The sequence below is a fragment of the Lepidochelys olivacea genome (genome assembly GCF_965140295.1).
Source record: "Lepidochelys olivacea isolate rLepOli2 genome assembly, chromosome: 1".
Lineage (NCBI taxonomy): Eukaryota > Metazoa > Chordata > Testudines > Cheloniidae > Lepidochelys > Lepidochelys olivacea.
In genome coordinates, this window is record NC_140411.1 from 201,777,738 (window position 1) to 201,796,527 (window position 18,790).

Genomic DNA, 18,790 nt, shown 5'->3' on the forward strand with positions numbered 1-18,790 from the left:
ATGGAAGGCAATACCTTACCTGGTGATGGAAAAGCTGGGAGATCTGCCGGTCTACAAGATCAAACCTGAAGACAGTCCAGGGCAAATAAAGACGGTGCATAGAAACCTTTTGCTCCCTGTGAGGGAATTGGTAAGCACCCCTTATGAGATGGGCCATGACAGGGCAGCCGGGCAGAACAGAAGTGCTAGACCAAAGCTGCCATCCAACACAGACAGTGAGCCTCCTGCAGCTAACTTACCCCTATTCTGCACATCTGAGAGTGAGTCTGAGGAGGAAGACACAACCCTGGTGTATCCTGGGATGGAGACAAGATTTCAGTCTCGACCAGCTGAACCGAATGAGAGTTCTCCCTTTTCCACCCTAAACCCTATGGCGGAATTATTTAGGCCCCTTTCTGACACCCCTGTGCCGCTGATGAGACCCCCGTGTGATGACACACACAGGTTATTGGCCAGTGGAGACACTCAGGTAGAGGATGTCCTGGGCACCTTGGACCCTCCCGCGTTAGAACTAGGAGTGCAGGGGCCTACGCCAGTAGCCAAGAGACCCTCAAAGGAAGCCTCTCCATCCATCAATCAAGAGGACGTTCCCCTTACCTCAGCAACAGAGATTCTCAATAGACGAGACAGGGTGATAAGACCAGTAAAACGGTTAACTTATGATGCACCTGGGGTGACTAGTGAGGAGCCAATACATTTAGCACACAGGATTGTGGAAGCCAAAGTGGGCTTTCTGAGGCCTTTTGGAGGAAATCAATGAGTTGGTATAAAGGGAGTATGATTTGTCGGGACGCCAAATTCTCGGCTGGGGGGAGGATGTAAGCAGAGACAGGGTGGGCTCCACCCTGACATCTGGTGGTGAGGTGTGGCAAGTTGTGGAAAAGAACTTCAGGGGCTGATCTCATTTGCATAGGCACACCCACCCCGCCTAGAATGAGGCCATAACTGCCCAAATCGTCACTTTGGCTGCTGTGGGATCCCCAGTGTCTCTGTTATTGGGGCGGGAAGAATAAATTGTTAGTACCCTGATTATGGGAACTGTGCTTGGAACTGTACTTGGCCTTTTTGTTATGATGGAGGACTCACCATCAACTGAGTAGCACTCACTAGGCAAGGGACATGGGTTCCAAAACTCTGTGAATTGAGAGAGACTTGAGACAGGTATTAGTGCCTGGTGGTGTAGGCCCCTTTGTGAGGGCCTGAAGCACCAATTGCACCTCTGTCTCTCTCCACTGTGGAATGTCAGAGCTAATTTTGGGTCTATTAAGAGTTTTGTTACAGGTATTGTGCTGAATTCACTTCAGCCTTATAGTGCACCAGCACTAAGGCTCCCACTACTATGAGCTGAAATCACTGAGAGCTGAAATCACTGAGCACTGTGTCAAGTAGTGGGGAGCCGGAAGTTCTAGTGTGCCGTGGAGCCGGTCGTGAGACAGCGGTGTGTTCGTGAGACGGCGAGCTGAGCGGAGCCGGTCGTGAGACAGCGGTGTGTTCGTGAGACGGCGAGCTGAGCGGAGCCGGTCGTGAGACAGCGGTGTGTTCGTGAGACGGCGAGCTGAGCGGAGCCGGTCGTGAGACAGCGGTGTGTTCGTGAGACGGCGAGCTGAGCGGAGCCGGTCGTGAGACAGCGGTGTGTTCGTGAGACGGCGAGCTGAGTGGAGCCGGTCGTGAGACAGCGGTGTGTTCGTGAGACGGCGAGCTGTCCGGAGCCGGTCGTGAGACAGCGGTGTGTTCGTGAGACGGCGAGCTGTCCGGAGCCGGTCGTGAGACAGCGGTGTGTTCGTGAGACGGCGAGCTGAGCGGAGCCGGTCGTGAGACGGTGAGCTGTGCAGAGCGGAGCCGGTCGTGGTGGAGCGGAGCAGAGCCCTGTGGGGCAGTCAGCTTCAGGACACGTAAGGTGCCCCTTACCTCTTTCCCCCACACCCAGGCACATTTTAGCCAGATTGGGGAGTAACACTCTGCAGGTGAACTTTTGAACTCCGGGGCTGGACTTTTTTTGGACTTTGGGCGATTTGTGGATTGCTGGACTCAAGAGACGTTTGGGTTCTGGGACTCAAGAGCCTGAGGGAAAGGATGTGGCCCAAATTTTCTGGGGTGGGTCAGTGTTCATGGTTTGGTTAATGAACACTAGTTGTGGTGTTTCCCCAATTTAATGCTGATGTTGTTTGCCTCATGTTATTAAAGATTCTCTACTACACCAAGACTCTGTGCTTGCGAGAGGGGAAGTATTGCCTCCTTGAGGCGCCCAGGGGGTGTGTAAGATTTTCCCAGGTCACTGGGTGGGGGCTCGAGCCAGTTTTGCATTTGCTTTAATGAGAGGGAACCCCTGTGTATTGAACCCGGCCCTTGCTGCTATCAACTTGGCCTGGCAGAAGGGTTACACATGCCTAAGGACACGGTGACAGGGTAATCAGATGCCCCTTCTCGGTCTCAGTTTGGCTATACAAGGGCAAATGTCACAAGTCTGTATTAGGATTTGGGGATTGCCCCATCCCCAGTTTCCCATCTGCAAAATGGTATCCACAATACTCCCTCTGACCATCTTGTCTATTTAGAATGTAAGGTTTTTGGGGCATGGATTGTCTCTCACTATATACCTGTACAATGCCTAGCACACCAGGGCCCCAATCTTGATTGGGCCTCTAGGTACCAGGATAATACAACCAATGAATAATCCTCCTGCTGCTGCTTTGGTCAATAACACATAGGATTAAAGTTTTCCTTTTACAAACATACTGGGACAAATTTATCCTCCCCAGAGCAGAAGGCCACTCTCTGCGTCCCTTGTGCACACAGGATATTTGCACTAGAAGTGGGATTCGTCAGGGAAGGGCAAGTGAGGTGTAACAAATACGATTGCCAAGGAGCCCTGGGTTAGAGGCTGCCTGGGCTATGCAATGAATGAGCACATATGCTCTCAGTTTGGCCCTGCCTTCTTTTGGGGCAGCAACAACTGGCTCCAGACCACCACTCTGACAGACCAAGGGCTACAGGCAACTCACTCCAGGCAGACTTACTGCCTCTGGGCTTGCAGCCTATGTTCCGACCCAGGAGGTGAAATGAGTCCATGTGCTATTCAACACAAAACAAAATGCAGTTATACAGAGCAAGGCAAAAAAAATAAAGTAAAAGCTCATAAGTTTTCCCACCATTATTTTTAACACTAATTTTATGGTTTGTTTTGCAAAGTCTTGGTTGCACTTAACATTTCACTTTTTGCCAAAAATGTAGCAGAAAACTTTGCTATGAGATTTTCACACAAAATTTCTGGAAGTGACTCAGCCGAGAGACAGACAGACAGAGGTGGAGCTGAAACTCAGGAGTTCCCATGTCTGTACCCAGGTCACTCCAGCACACCTCTCTCAGCTGGCTGGAGTGCAGGGATTTGCATACTGTCAAATTGTAGAAGCCAGGGCTTTGTTGGTGGCCAGAGTAGAGGGGGATGCATCTGGGGAGCTCATTTTCTAAACAAGTATCCCAGGGATGTGATGCAGTGCAGAAATAATTCTACACCAAAAGGTCTGGCTTTTATTCAGGTAGAAAAGTGACTGCTAGGGTCAAGTTTCTCCTCCGTTTGGGCATTACAAGGGATTGTTCTCATATTGGCATGAGAACACAATAGGCCAAATTTATCTCTGGCATAACTCCATAAAACTCAATGGAGTTATACCAATGATGAATTTAGTCCAGTCTCTCTCAGCTAATCAAGTATCCAGCAATGGCACACCAAGGTTTCATGGCAGCAACATCTGCAGCATCATAATAGTGGCAGAGTGAGCAAATTTTCCATGGAAACGTATGAAACTGACTAGATCCTGCCAGCTCCACTATGTAGTGATGGGGAACCATGAGTGGGACCCACAAATTTGTCTCCTACTGGAGAGTGAATTCACTTTCTCTGAAGTTCACCTAGTCTGAGGCCCAAAATATTTGATATTTTGAATTCAATGTATTATTAAAATGCTAAATTATCCACACACAAAAAACTCATTACCATAGCACTTTTCGTAAGATCAGCGGTTTGCCTCAGAGTCTTGACCAAAATTTCCTCCTGTTTGTGTTCATTTGGTTGCTATACTCCACTCCAGCAGTGGCTGCACTTCAATGCAGTTGTACAGTATATAGAGAGATTTAAAGCACTTTGAGATGAAAGATGGTACATTACTATTATTATTACAGAAATAAAGGTCTAGTCTATGCTATTCAAAGACCGAGACTTTGGGGATTTGCTATGAGGAAATTTGTACAAACCCTCTCCATCTCATCCTCAATAAGCTTTTCAGTGCAGTCCTTCCCTAGGATCACGCGAATGCATATTACATCACTACCATTTCATCAGGTATGACAAGTAAAGTGGTTGTATGTACCAGGACCATAAAACCCTTCAGAGGTTCTTTTTTATTTCTGCTTAGCTGGGTTTTCAGTTAACTACAAAACTGAGATTAAAAAGAAGAGTTAGAAATGTATGCATTCTAGGAATCGAAAAGCTCTAGTAATTTATAAAACAATGTCCGCTTGCCAAGGAAACAATGCAGTATTCACTGTTTCGTTACATTAAAAATGCACATTGGATTGATGGTCTTCATTATTGTTGCTTTAGCTCAAACTATCATTGAAGAAACAATTGACAGCTGCAAAGCCATGTTGTGAGGGCAAATGCGCCAATGATAAAAAAGTAATTTAGAAAAAGAGGAATGTTTATGGACTGCAAAGCACATGCTTAAAATAAGAATGAACATGCTATGAAATAATATGCTTAAGTCTGTGAATGCACTGCGGATTCAGAGGACATCATGAACCATGACAGTGATGTCTGAGTTCATGCAATCAAAACACTGAGATAGAACTTCAGCCTTAAAATTCATTGAGGAGAAGCAGGGCCATATTCACTAGTATACTCCAGCTTCTTTGAGCCACTTCTTTCATGAAAAGCAGCCAGGGTAAATTGGTGAATCTGGCCCATATTGTTTAACAATATACATGAAAGTCTCCTAGATATATTGAAATGCCTGTCAGCTCTGGGTGGTTTATCTTAAGGGGTTAAACCCTTTCTCTGATGATCATCTAAAGGAGGGGAGGGCAAACTACGTCTCACAGGCTGGATCCGGCCCATCAGGGCTTTCAATCCAGCCCACGGGATTGCCAGCTGCATGGCACAGCGGGGCTAAGGCAGGCTCCCTGCCTGCCCTGGCCCCGTGCTGCTCCCGAAAGTGGCCGGCACCACTTCCCTGTGGCCCCTGGGGGAAGAAGGAAGGGGGCAGAGGGCTCCATGCACTGGCCTCACCTGCAGGCACCTACCCCTGCAGCTCCCATTGGCCGGGAACAGGGAACCGTGGCCAATGGGAGCTTCGGGGATGGTACCTGCAGCAAGGGCAGCGCACGGCAGAGCTGCCTGCTCTCCCCACTCACCCCGGGGCCACTGCCAGACATGCTGGCCACTTCTGGGAGCAGCGTGGGGCCTGCTGCTGCCACCCCAGGGCCGCTCGAGGTAAGCGGTGTCGAGCCATAGCCTGCACCCCAAACCCCTCCTGCACTCCAGCCCTCTGCCCTGAGCCCCCTAACCCCCTGCCTTGAGCCCCCTGCCGCACCCGAACCCCCTTTGTCTAAAACAAAGCTGATCACCAAGAGGAGTTTTTGCAACCTTATGCACTTGTCACATTGCTAGACATGCCCTCAGGATAGGTCCAGCCAATGAGAGGGTCCTGATGATATAATGCTTCTGACATTGGTTCACTACTTTGTTCAGAAACATCCTGAGAAAACTGTATGGGTGGAGTTCTCAAGCAACATAATGAACTAGAATGCTGCCTCCAGCTTGCTCGTGTAGTTGAATTAATTTCTCTTAATAAAGTCACCAGCTGCTTTATTTTTAACTTATCACTAGATTCCCGTACTATTACTCTAAACACAACACATTTTAAATAGCTCCAGAAATGGTTAGGTTTATTTTCTAATTTTAAAAAACCCGGTTATAAAAAGGGTGTGTAGAATTGTTGAACCTTACCTCCAAAAGTCCATCCTCTGGTAGATCTGTACAGTGCACAGCATTCTGAATCTTGTTTTTACCAAAGATGGCACGCAGGGTTCCAGGTCGGAGGTGACGGGCTATTTCCTATTGAATATATAAATATTAACACCGTGTGAACCTTATAGCCATGTTACATCATAGACCGTACAAACACGTATCAAGTAAACTATTCATTGTATGTTGATTAATATATGTACAGTATATCAAAAATGAAAATTAAGAGTTAAGTTCCAACTTGGACTTCATGTATGCATGTGACTGAAAAGCCATGACTAGGATGGGAACCGAAGGGTGAAAACAGTCTGACATGAACCTAGTGTAATTCACAGATTCCAAGACCAGAAAGGACCATCTAATCTGACCTCCTGTATTACGCAAGTTACAGAACTTTCAAAAATAATTCCTAAATTATTTCTTTTAGAAAAACCATCCAATCTTGATTCAAAAATTGTGATGGAGAATCCACCATGACCCATTGGTGAATTACTCTCACTGTTAAAAAATTATTCCTTATTCCCAATCTGAATTTGTTTAGCTTCAACTTTCAACCACTGAATCATGTTATACCATTCTCTGATAGACTGAAGAGCACATTATTAAATATCTATTCTACAGGTAGATATTCCTAGATTATAATCAAGTCACCCCTTAACCTTCTGTTTGTTAAGCTAAATAGACTAAGCTCCTTGTGTCTATCACTATGAAACCACCAGGGATTGTCAGCAGGGACGGAACTCAGGACCTTCCACAATATATGCATAAGCACCTAACACACGAACTAATGGAATTAGCTGTGCATACATAGCAGGCTCTTATCCACTACATGGACGAGTCACTAGAGATGAAAAGATCACACACACTTAGCTAATGCAGAGTGCTACACTAGCTCTCCTCCAGCCTGAAGGAAGCAGATTTTCACTTTAAATTTGACATTGTCAAAACTGAGCTCCTGATCCACCCTCAAGCCCCTTCCTCCCCTGTCCTCTTTTCTCTGTCACTGTGGACACCACCATCTAGCTTCCTCCCAATCATTCAGCCCCATAACCTCAGGCATCAACATATTCAGGCTATATCTAAAATCTTGCCCTTTCTTCCCTCATAACATTTCAGAGTTCCACCTTTCCTCTCTGTCCACACCCCAAGGTGCTCATCTCACATCATGGCTACTGCAACCTTGCCCCACTCTAGTCCAATCAAAGCATTGCTGCTGAAATCATCTACCTGTCCCATCATTGTGACCATGTCAATCCCCCCACCTCATACGAATCCTGTCTCAACCATGCCAAATAAAAGTTTCTTGCCCTTACCTTCAAGGCCTCTCACAATGTAGCCCAGCCATACCTACCTGCTCTATTATTTTATTGCTCTGCCAACAATGCAGGATCGAACACCACTTGTCTGCCTCTCCCACAAACACCTTTGAGCTTCCTTCCATTCCATCCCTTAGGCATGGAATATATTCCCTGAAAAAGCCACCATAATGCCACTGCCCTGTCCTCCACCTTCATGACTACAGAACACCACCAGCTGAGAGGGGTCAGGTAGCTGATGAGCTGAGACTATTGCTACTGAACGGCTGATTTGTCTTAACAAAATATACACATACCAATCAACTGTGCACACAGCTAGTCTCTGAAAAAACATGCTCATACTACTCTTACTCTGGCTTTCCACACTACAGTTTCACCCACCTGTTATTTCTTGTCTTAAACTAAGATTGAGGCAGGGATGGCATTCAGGACAACAAACCCCAGCCTGACTGAGGCCTGCACATACTTCTGAAATATTAATTAATATGAACGGTAATTTAGTTAACAGGTACCCATTTGAAAAGCCATTAAACCATATTATAGCTGGATTGAATCTGGCTCAAACCACTTTCTGATGAGAAGCTTCATTTCCCCATTGTTACTGTGTGTATGCCAGTGTTAGGTTACTGGTTACTTTGTAGTTATTGCTTTACTCTTTAGTTGTGGACACAGGAGCACACATGATGAAGACACTCTTCATCTCAATGGCATTTACAAGGTTTTGCTTACTAATAAAGTCATGGGCTTTGCCCTCCCCCCTGCAAACTGCAAGTCTTGGGCAGGTGCAGAATTTGCCCCCCCTCAACGCAGCCCCATTGGCCTGACTGGAGCTGCCCCACCCAAACAAAGATGTCAAACTACACCTATGAGTAAAGTCTAAGAGATTCTCTTAAGAAAAAAACCTCCTAAACCTGATCACGTTTTGGGATTGCCAGTAACCTGAGATTGATGAGGGAACAAAAATCACATGCAAGTTTACTGCACCTGCTTTGTACTTAAGTGAAGCCTGGCTTGAGATGACTGTTGATCCCAGTTGGCAGAGAGCAACAACAATTTGGCCGCTAGAAGCTTGAAGAGAGCCCCAGGCTTTTTAAACTTTACTTGAAAAGACAGAAAGACATTACAAATATTTCGGTAGCCATAAAATGTTAGCTACCACTTCAGCAAGAATTAGCTCAGAGGCAGACTTGAAAGTCAAAGTTTCATGTTCACACCTTTCCCCCTCCAGCTTATCTAAAATGCTGCTTCTAAAATAATTTTCCTCTCCCACTGTTCCAAACATGTCCCTTCTTTCTCTGAATTCCTTCAGCATTTTCCCCTCAATTTTCTCATCAAATTCAATCTCCTTGTCCTCACTTTTACATCCCTGCAGAGTCTTGCTGTAGCCTACATCTCAGCTCTCTTTTCTTCCTACTCCACTTCACAAGCCTCCCTTCTAAGTGCCCTGCATCTGTCCTTCTCCCATACTGCCTCTTATGCTTGGAAGTCTGGTTTTTCTTTAGCACCCTGAGACCTCCCAATCCTTCTCCAAACTTCCTCCAGGAAGCCTTTCCACAGTGGCTGCTTGCAATACATCTCTCATCTCATCTTTCTCACAAATTCATGGCACCTATTGTACTCATGGCATCCGATGAAGTGAGCTGTAGCTCACGAAAGCTTATGCTCAAATAAATTGGTTAGTCTCTAAGGTGCCACAAGTCCTCCTTTTCTTTTTGCGAATACAGACTAACACGGCTGTTACTCTGAAACCTGTCATTGTACTAAGTCTAATTTTCCTGTGCCTGCATTAGATCATAGTTCACTGAGTCAAGTTTTGTGTCAGCTTGTATGTTTAGTGTAAAATAATAATAATACTTCTTGAGCAATCTAAATAGATTCCTATTGCCTTCAGTTAATATATGTGACCAGAGAGAAGACAATTTGCACTAAGTGACCAAACAAGGGACCAACAAAAAAACAGTTCCCTTTTAATTATTAGTTCTTCATTCTATTGTAGTAACACCAAAGAACTCACCTCTGGAACCCAGTATACTAGGCACAGTACAAAGAAACAACACAAAAACAGCTGATCTTTAGTTAAACATTAAAAAAAGTATTGGAAAATCTTGAGGATGCTTCCTAAGTGGTCATTTCCGACGGGGCATTGCTCACACAATTCAAGCTGCAGCTACACTACAGAGCTTACGGTGGCACGGCTGCACCGATGCAGCTGTGTAGTGCAGCTAGTGCATCCTAAGCCGATGGGAGGGAATTCTCCCGTCAGCTTTGCTACTCCAGCTCCCGCAAGGGGTGGTAGCTATGTCGGCGGGAGAAGCTCTCCCACGGACATAAGCACCGGTGTGGGCAGTGCTATTCGGTGTAAATTACATTGCTCAAGGGGATGGATTATTCACACCCCTCCACGACATGGGTAATGCCAACATAAGCTGTAGCGCAGACATAGCCACAGTCCTTAGTGCAGATCTTAAGGTATATGCTTATTGCTTCCTATGTTTATGGTTACATATACAATGCATTTCTATTGCCTCTTTAATACCAAGAGAGACACTCGAGTATATGGTCCTCTTTTATTTTTAATTAAGAAAACCGAAAAGCATTCTATTTATTCCAGTTCTCAGTGTTTATATTTTACATGCTATATATACCTATTTTCATATTCTCTCCATTATATATACGTCTTTTCACTGTGCAGGAATAACCTTGCCCGTGTGAAATAATTTGCAAATTCTATGGACTCATTTCTCCTAGATGAGACGGGGAGTTACGGAGCACAGATTTTGCATTTTTCCTCTTGCCTTTAGTAGTGATAATTGTCAAAAACAGGCTGAAAACAACAAACATCTTTATGATGAGAGGGCTGGTTACTTTTGCTTCAACACTTCAGGTTAAATGGCTTTGTAGTTAAGAATGCAGGAAGTATTTTTTTTTAAATTCAGAATTGTAACAAGTGTCAGATAAAGTCTTCCAGCCATAAATACAGATTCCAAGTAGATTAAGCATTCAGTACAGATGAGCTAGCCCCATGTGGCCAGAAAGGCAGGTGGTTAAAAGCGTTGTTAAACATGCATGCGTATTGTCATTTGTTGTGGACATGAGATTCTAGTTAAGTGTAATTCTAGAGGCAGCCACTGACATCAGGCACTTATCTTTTCCTTCCTGTTCAAGATCTATATAAAGTGGTCTATCCACAACAGGTCCTTTTTTTAAAATAATCAGGCCATCATGTGGTTTCACTCCAGGTGAATGGTGGTTCCAATACCCTAGTGAATCAAGCACCAATTTGTTCAAAGTCGATTTCAAGCTTACAGATAAGATGGGCAGAATTCTATTTGAATTTTTAAAAAAGGTTTGACAGATAAACATTTATATTTAAGCATTTTTTCTATTTTGATTGTTTTAAATTTTCACAGTTGTAGGAAATGGGGGGGGGCAGGCAATTATTTAATGTTCAGATTCAAAACATTAAAGCTTTATAGCCATTAAAACACAAATTGCCAACATCTTATGCAAAATATACAAAATAAATACCCGAAATCAAACAGACGTTCTCAAGCAGCATTTATCCTACTTTGCCTATCTGTACATTTCTATCATCGATAGAAATATTTGTCATTGGTTTGTATGTGTACAGTGAAATTAACGTTTACTGACATTTACTAAAAAATCTAACCCAAGCCTACTTATAGATCTAATTTTTTGCTGCTTTGCCCCTAATACAGAAATGTTTGCCCCTTCAAATTTGCCATTCACAAGGATAATTAAGAAGCACAATGACCACGATTGTCTTTCATTGCCATGAGCTCCAGAATAGACTTTCACGCTTTTGTAAAGTTTAAAAACCCAAGAGATCATCTTGAAAAGCAATTGACTTCAATATCAATGGTGATTGAGGCCATCATGAAAACCACCATGCCCACAATATACCTGTCTTGATCTCTTTAAGAATGGCTCTACGTCAAGTGGCAACATCCTGACTTAGTTCTGCCATATAATCCAAATGATAATTTTGATCATAGTCTTCATTGCTCTGGACACCACTCCTTGTTTTCTCAGAAGTCTCAGCAAGGGATAGAATTAATTCATGTATTATACTTCAGGTTAGACGAGATGATCACAGTCGTGTCTTTTGGCCTCAATCTATTAAAGAGCTTGACGTTCCGGTCATCTTTTGGGACTTAAATAGAAAAACTTGAAATGTCTTTGAAAATAAGGTCACATTTTAAGATAAAGATAATCCTTTCCAAGTCGCAGAATACCAAGTTAATGGTTACGACTGATGCAGTGCACAACACCATGAGGAGCAGTTTGTCTGAACTTGGCCTGCACACCATGTGAGCAGCCCATATCCACCTCTGCTCCTTCTAAATTCAGGTCAACCAGTTTTGAGATATGCTCTTCTATAATAATCACTATAATGTCTAAACTGGTTTTTATCCCACAGGGTTACACCATCTAAGTCTGCTATGCGGTTTCCCAATCTGCATAGATCTGACATCAGTTTAGCCATCAGCAACTGCAGTGATAAGCTTTCTGTTTGTATTCCTGAGATACTTCCCAAGGAGACTAATTTGTTGTCCTTACAAAGTCTTTCATTTGGTTGGGTGTTAGCGTAGTTGTTCCAAGATGCTTCAGCTCTGGCCTGCCAGTTGAAAAGTATTTCAAAAATCCGAAAAACTGAAACCAGGCTCCATGTTAAACACTTGGTTCTCTTCCTCTATTTTATGGAGCAATTAATAATAGGAGCTTCTTGTTGACAAAGTGATGCATTTTCTGTTTACATGCACTCCACATGAGCAGCAGAGAGGTCAAATACATGTAGGGAATCAATAATAAAGATCTAATACCCACTGCCAAGTCTTACCAGAAAACTTCCTGTGCTTTCTGAAAATTCCACTAAAAACTTTTAATCGTTCGGACATGTAGCCAACTGATATGTAGATTATCATAAATTCTGGAATGAGAGTTTATATCTAAATTCCTTATATTCTTTAGCATAATCTTCTGTCCCGTTTGTATTAAACTCACTTGGCCTTAGGCCCTCAGTATTGCCCTCTGCTGATTCAGGTTAATTTTTTAACTAGGGTGGTTTGACGTGTTCCAGACATTTTTCATTTTTTTAAATCAACCAACTCTGTGCACACATAGTTGTGTGTTTAAAGCAGTGTGAGAGTCAAGGATTGATTTGCAATTTAAATTGCCTGCCCCAGGGAGCAGCAGTCAAGTATGCAATTGCAAGGCTGTGAAAAATGTATCAGATTGTGTTTGGCAGCAGTAGGAGCAAGTAATCAAACTGTAGTTTATTTTCTTATAAAGTCTGCTCTTACTTGGTTGACAAATTCAAGTATTGCTTGCCTTGCTGGTAAAAAATGAAAGACTTTGAACTCTGATTAAAGCCATGTTCCTTTTGCGAGCTATATTCGCCCACTTAAAATCAAACCATGCTCTGTATTGTAACCTCAGCAGCTGCTGCCTAAGCTTGCAAGTCTCTGAAAAATTGCTACTCAGCCTATTATCTTTCCTCTTCCCTCAGGCAGTTCAGTTCTCTTTGCTTCACTCTCACTGATTCCCTCCAGCCAATCTTCTCTCTGACTGGCAGCCTAATGGTGCTGCAGGCTTGATATCACTCAATCCGCCCACAGACTTCCTGTTCTGTGGGCAGGAAACTTGACACACTTACTAGCCCAGACAGCGTTTCTACTTGTCCTGGACTTTTCTGGTCTACACTTGAGCAATTCCAATGCTGGCTCCTAAATGACTTCTCACAAAGTTATTCCATTGTATTATTGAGGAACGCATCTGCCATAAACAATGGCCAAATTCAGATCTGGAGTAAACAGGTGTAATTCTTATGCAAGTTTCTGAGCTAAATTCAGTGGTGATGTAAATGAAAAGTTCTGTATGAGATGTAAGTTGGTCAGAATATGGATGTAAATGGTAAAATAACTCAATGATTTGGAATTCAGTAGGTCTGCAAACGGTGTGTAAATTACACGCTGACAGGTGAAAGGGGAGCGTGCAGCAAACAGCAACTAATATGAGGGTGTAAGAAAAATAAGAGGTAGCCAAGCCTCATGTACTCAGTCTTCAAAAAATTGATTAGTTACTTTATTTGAGTTCCATTCTCAGATCTGTTTTGACTCAATGTATGACTGTAAGCAAGACAAGATGGGGTAGGTAATCTTTTTTTATTCTGTTGGTGAAAGAGATAAGCTTTCGAGCTTACAAAGAGCTCTTCTTCAGGTCTGGGTCCTGAGATCTGACGAAGAGCTCTGTGTCAACTCAAAAGCTTGTCTCTCTGACCAACTGAAGTTGGTCGAATAAAAGATATTACCTCACCCACCTTGTCTCTCTAATATCCTAGGATCAACATGGCTACAACATTGCATACAACAATGACTTTAAGCAAGCCACTTGAACTCTATCAGTGAATTCTGGCCTCAGTGAAGTCAGTGGTAGTTTTGCCATTCACTTCAATGGAACCAGGATTTCACCCTGTGGGTTTATTTATCCACCTGTAAAACATGAATAACGATACTTGCCTAGGCAGGTTTCAGAGTAGCAGCCGTGTTAGTCTGTATTCGCAAAAAGAAAAGGAGGATTTGTGGCACTTTAGAGAGTAACAAATTTATTAGAGCATAAGCTTTCGTGAGCTACAGCTCACTTCATCGGATGCATTCAGTCCACTGAATGCATCCGATGAAGTGAGCTGTAGCTCACGAAAGCTTATCCAATGCATCCGATGAAGGGAGCTGTAGCTCACGAAAGCTTATCCAATGCATCCGATGAAGTGAGCTGTAGCTCACGAAAGCTTATCCAATGCATCCGATGAAGTGAGCTGTAGCTCACGAAAGCTTATGCTCAGATAAATTGGTTAGTCTCTAAGGTGCCACAAGTACTCCTTTTCTAATATAGGCAGGTATTTCTTCTTTCTGAATTTTAGGAGAAAGAGAGAAAAGCAAAATTTTACACTCACACAAACAGTTCTGATAAAACTGCTTCACTGTACATACACACATGTGTATGTGCATAAAGTTCAAAGAAGCTGTTCCTGAAATCACCACAAACTTTTCTCTTGCTAGGAAAATTCAGAGTTTGCCTAGTGTACAAAGATAGCAGGGTCCAAGATGATGAAAGTTAAGTCTGGTCATTTCTGGCTTCGATCCTCCCATCACACACATGCGCACACACAGAAAGAAAGAAATGCAGAAGAGGAAAGAACTACCAGAAAATTCTATAAGATTCACCTAGCTAAGCCATCTTGCTCCCTTCAAAAGGAGTTTGCAGCCTTGTTGAGGTGCGCAATGAACATATCCTGGGGATGCCAGAGATCCATCTCACTGATTCTGGGCCACCCCCAGAGATCCCCTTCTCCTCCTATCCAGCAATAAGTCTTCCTTTGGAGCAATGAAGGTATTGGCTGCTTTCCACATAGCAGTGCACTGCCCCTTTCTGAAAGAGGTGTAGAAGCTATTGGGAGGAAATATTACTGTTTGTAATAGATCAGGGTCCCATTGTGTTAGGTTCTGTACATGTATATTAAGAGACGGTCCTTGCCTTAAGAGCTTACAACCCATCTTGACACAACAGACAAAGGGTGGGAGAAAAGAGTATCATCTCCATTTTCAGAGTGAGAACTGAGGCACAGGGAGATTAAGTAACTTGCCCAAGGTTACACAGGGATGTGTGACAAAGCTGGAAAATGAGCCTAGATCTCCTAAATCCCTGCCCAGTTCCTCAGCCGTCCTTGCTCTTTGGGTTAATGTTCCTTTAATTCCTGAGCAGATTTCAGATCAGGTATCTGCCTAGTCCCCTCCCCTGCAAAGAGAGCCCCTCAATTCCATCTGGGCATCTTCCAAAACCATTCCATCCAGAGTCTGCACAGAGGGGCTTTGTGTGGGCTTTCCCTCCCTTGCTCCCTATCACAATGCCGTTCTCTTGCACTCAACCATTTCAGTTTTTAAAAAACAATCCAGTGTTTGGTTACCGTGCATTTTCTCAGACTATAAGTAAACAAAACTGCTAAAAATTCTGCTCAGGTTGCCTTGCAGTAGAAAGAAGAGCAGAGCAGCAAGAAACACCCTAAATTATTCATCGACAGCGTGTTTATTAAGTCACTCATTTTATATCCAGTTTTTTAAATGTCTTTGTTTGATGGTTTCAGAGATAATGAGACTGATGCTACAGAGTGAAACCTGGTATTGCAGCTGCCAGTTACAGCAGAGGTGAAGGATGGAAAAACAGAGATCACCTGCTTTTTTCTGATACAGAAGGGTGGCTGGCTCAGCTTGGAATATATTTCTGCCCTTCTAAACCACTGATGACGTAACCTAAGCAGAAAAGACTGGAGAGATTCTCTGACAGCAGTAGTATGCATTTCTTGTGTTATTACAATGGCACAATGTGGTATGCGAGCCCCACTGCGGAAACTCTCAGCCCATATGTATTCTCTCTGTCCCAATTCTTCCACTGGGGACAATCCCATCATGCCTTTAAACGATACAAGCATAGAGTCAGGTCACAAGCAGCTGTCTAGGAAGCCAGCTGCAGCTTCCAAGGAACCTGTGTAGATTGATTTTAAATCGCATTCCATATCCTAGCCAGTTCTTGTGGTTCCACTGCAGCTGGAAGTCCTATACCGAGGGGGTGAGTTCCCCCTAGAGCAGTCTGCAGCACGAGTGACGGTTCCTCACAGACCTGCCTCTTTGGTGTACTTCAAATCCACACTAACAAAGGGTATATGCAGAAGGCTGTGATCTGCAACCCCTCTTCTGCATGGCTATCAGCTGCTCTGTCATCCACTTGTTAAATTTTCAAACAAGCACATTTGTGCTTTTTCCCATACTGCCCCTCACACATGCGAGGTGCTCTGCAGAAACATCTGCAAAGCTACCTCATTATCCTCCTTCAAATCCCTCTGTACAGCTCTTCTTTTCTGTGATGCTTGCAAAAAAACTTGACAACGACTAGGCTGCTAGTTGCAGAGACGACTGCCTATCATGCTGACCAGTACTGTCTCATTGTTTACTCGTACTCTTGTCTGTCTGTATCCATCTGTTGTCTCTTGCTTACACTTCATTGCAAGCTCTTTGGGGCAGGGACTGTCTTTTTGTTTTGTGTTTATACAGCACAATGGGATCCTGGTCCATGGTTGGGGTGCTTACAAGCTACACATAATAAATAATAACAGTCAACGACACTCCTGGTCTACACTGGGAGGGGGTGGGGGGTTGACCCAAGATACGCAACTTCAGCTATGCAAATAGCATAGCTGAAGTCGGTGTATCTTAGGTTGACTTACCTGGCCGTGAGGACGATGGTGGGTCCCCCATCGACTCCGCTTCTGCCTCTTGTGAACTGGAGTTCTGGAGTCAACAGGGAGCGCGTTCGGGGATCGATTTATCGCGTCTAGACGAGATGCGATAGATCAATCACTATCCGCCGATCCGGTGGGTAGTGAAGACCTGCCCTAAGCAAACAGTATTCCTCACTGTCAACAGACATTCTGAGTGTTAACTACAACTCAGCATCTTACAGTAACCAGGGCACTGTTCTGGAAAAAACCCCAACAGATTCTGAGCAACACAAATGACAAATGTGAAAGGTGCTATATGCACCTGATCATGTCACTCTCTACTCCTATTGATTTCAAAGGTGTTGGAAAGAAAATGCTCAATACATTCCAGGACTGAGCCCTGTAAGAACAAAATTATTAGTAAGTGACTGATCGAGATAAATCACTGAGCTTCCTGTATGAAACTTTTTGGGGCAATCATAATTGACTCTTATCCACAGACAGATCTCCTGTGGCACTTCTGGAAAGATAAGGCAGCTAGCCCTAGTGTCCTAACAGAGTTCTAGCTTGGTTAATTACATTCTGCTCTCTTACACTCTCCTTGCAGTTTCAGCTAGATATTCCTCTTCACTTCCTCACCTAAACAACACAGCAACACTGCACAACTGCTGTGTTCCAACTCAGAGCTGGGAGCATTTCAGTGATGAATAAAGCCATTTCTGTTTGCAAACAAATTACAGAATCAGAAGATTGTGAGGAGCTTTGGAATCTATTTAGATGAAAGTTGCTATGTAAATGCAAGGTCATTGTGACCAGCCATCTATCCTTAGCTGAGGAACTGAAGAGAAGGGAGACAGTAGTTCACTGCTGTTGCAATATCTTTCCCCCTTCTAGACACTGTGACCTCAGCACTTCCCTTATCCTCTGAAAAACAGTGCTCCCTTTCTCTGTGGTAGGACTGGTATCACAAGAGACTTTGTTTTGGTGAAATGCTCTCTCAGGGTTTGGGCTCATAGAACATAGCTTCCCCATATGTCTCCAAAATTCAACACAAGCCAAGCCAAGCAAAGAAACAAACATCTTAGACAGAAATTAACCCAGATACTGAGTGCACTTCTAAAGCGCATTCTATAAATGGATCTCTCATAATGCTGTATAGATACTAATGAATTTAGCCTCAAAAAACACCACTGATAGACAGGGAAGACTTATTTTACAGATGGGGAATCTATGATAGAGAGATTGATATATTTGTCCAAATCAAACAGTGAGTCTGTGGGTAGAGTCAGGAACAGAATAGAACACAGGTCTCCTGACTCCTAGTCCTGTGCCTTACCCTCGAAAGCCATGTCTTCACTGGGAAAAAAGGTGTGGTTTTAAAGCTTGTTAAAACCCTAGCATAGAGAGGGAAAGCAGTATTTTAACATATTAGCTGGCAGGGGTCAACCCGAGAAGGAGCTAGTGCAAACTCAATTTACCTCAGGCCCAGTGCCAGTCCTCAAGTCCTCCCAGCCGGCCAATAATGTCACTCATGCCGCCCAGAACCCACCCCCCAAAACTCCGCCCCCCCCAAACTTCACCCCCCAACCTGCCTAAGGCTCTGGGAGGGAGTTTGGCTGGGGGAGGTGGTCTGGGGTAGGGGACTGGGGTGCAGGCTCTGGGAGGGGGTCGGAGGGTGTGGCACTTACTTGGGGCTCCAAGGTGGGGTGGGCTGGGGGGCCCCAGGCACCGCGCCCGCAGCTTCCCATTGGCCACAGGGGTACTCGGGGCAGGGGCAGCGTGCGGAGGCACAGCTCCACTCCACCCTGGGGCAGGCAGACACATGGAGCAAGCAGGCAGACGCCGCTCAGCTCCGCTGAGCTGCTGGGGCCCTGGGCCATTGTAAATCACCTGGGGGCGGCAGGTGGGGCCAAAGGAGAGACCCGGCCTGGAGCCCTGCAGGCCACATTGGGGAGGTTCGCGGGCCACAGATGGCCCACGAGTTTGAGACCCCGGAGCTAGCACTAACAAGTTTTAAACTACAACTTGCCTGGTCTACTCTAGGATGTTTACATGCATTTAGCTAATGTGTTAAAAACACAACTTTTTCCCTATTGTAGATGTGTCCAAAAAAACCAGCTGCTTCTCTAATCCTACCAAGACCATGTTTACACTAGTAAA

At 44.3% G+C, this 18,790-nt stretch overlaps 1 protein-coding gene across 2 annotated transcripts in view; it reads right to left on the reverse strand.

Annotated features, from left to right (window-relative positions):
- Positions 1 to 18,790, reverse strand: part of NME7 (NME/NM23 family member 7) — a 178,575-nt gene that overhangs the window by 28,509 nt on the left and 131,276 nt on the right. For both annotated transcript variants that reach the window (XM_084616050.1, XM_084616051.1), the window contains one exon: positions 6,005 to 6,112. In XM_084616050.1, coding sequence (XP_084472176.1) covers positions 6,005 to 6,112 — 108 coding nt within the window. The remainder of the gene's footprint in view (positions 1 to 6,004; positions 6,113 to 18,790) is intronic.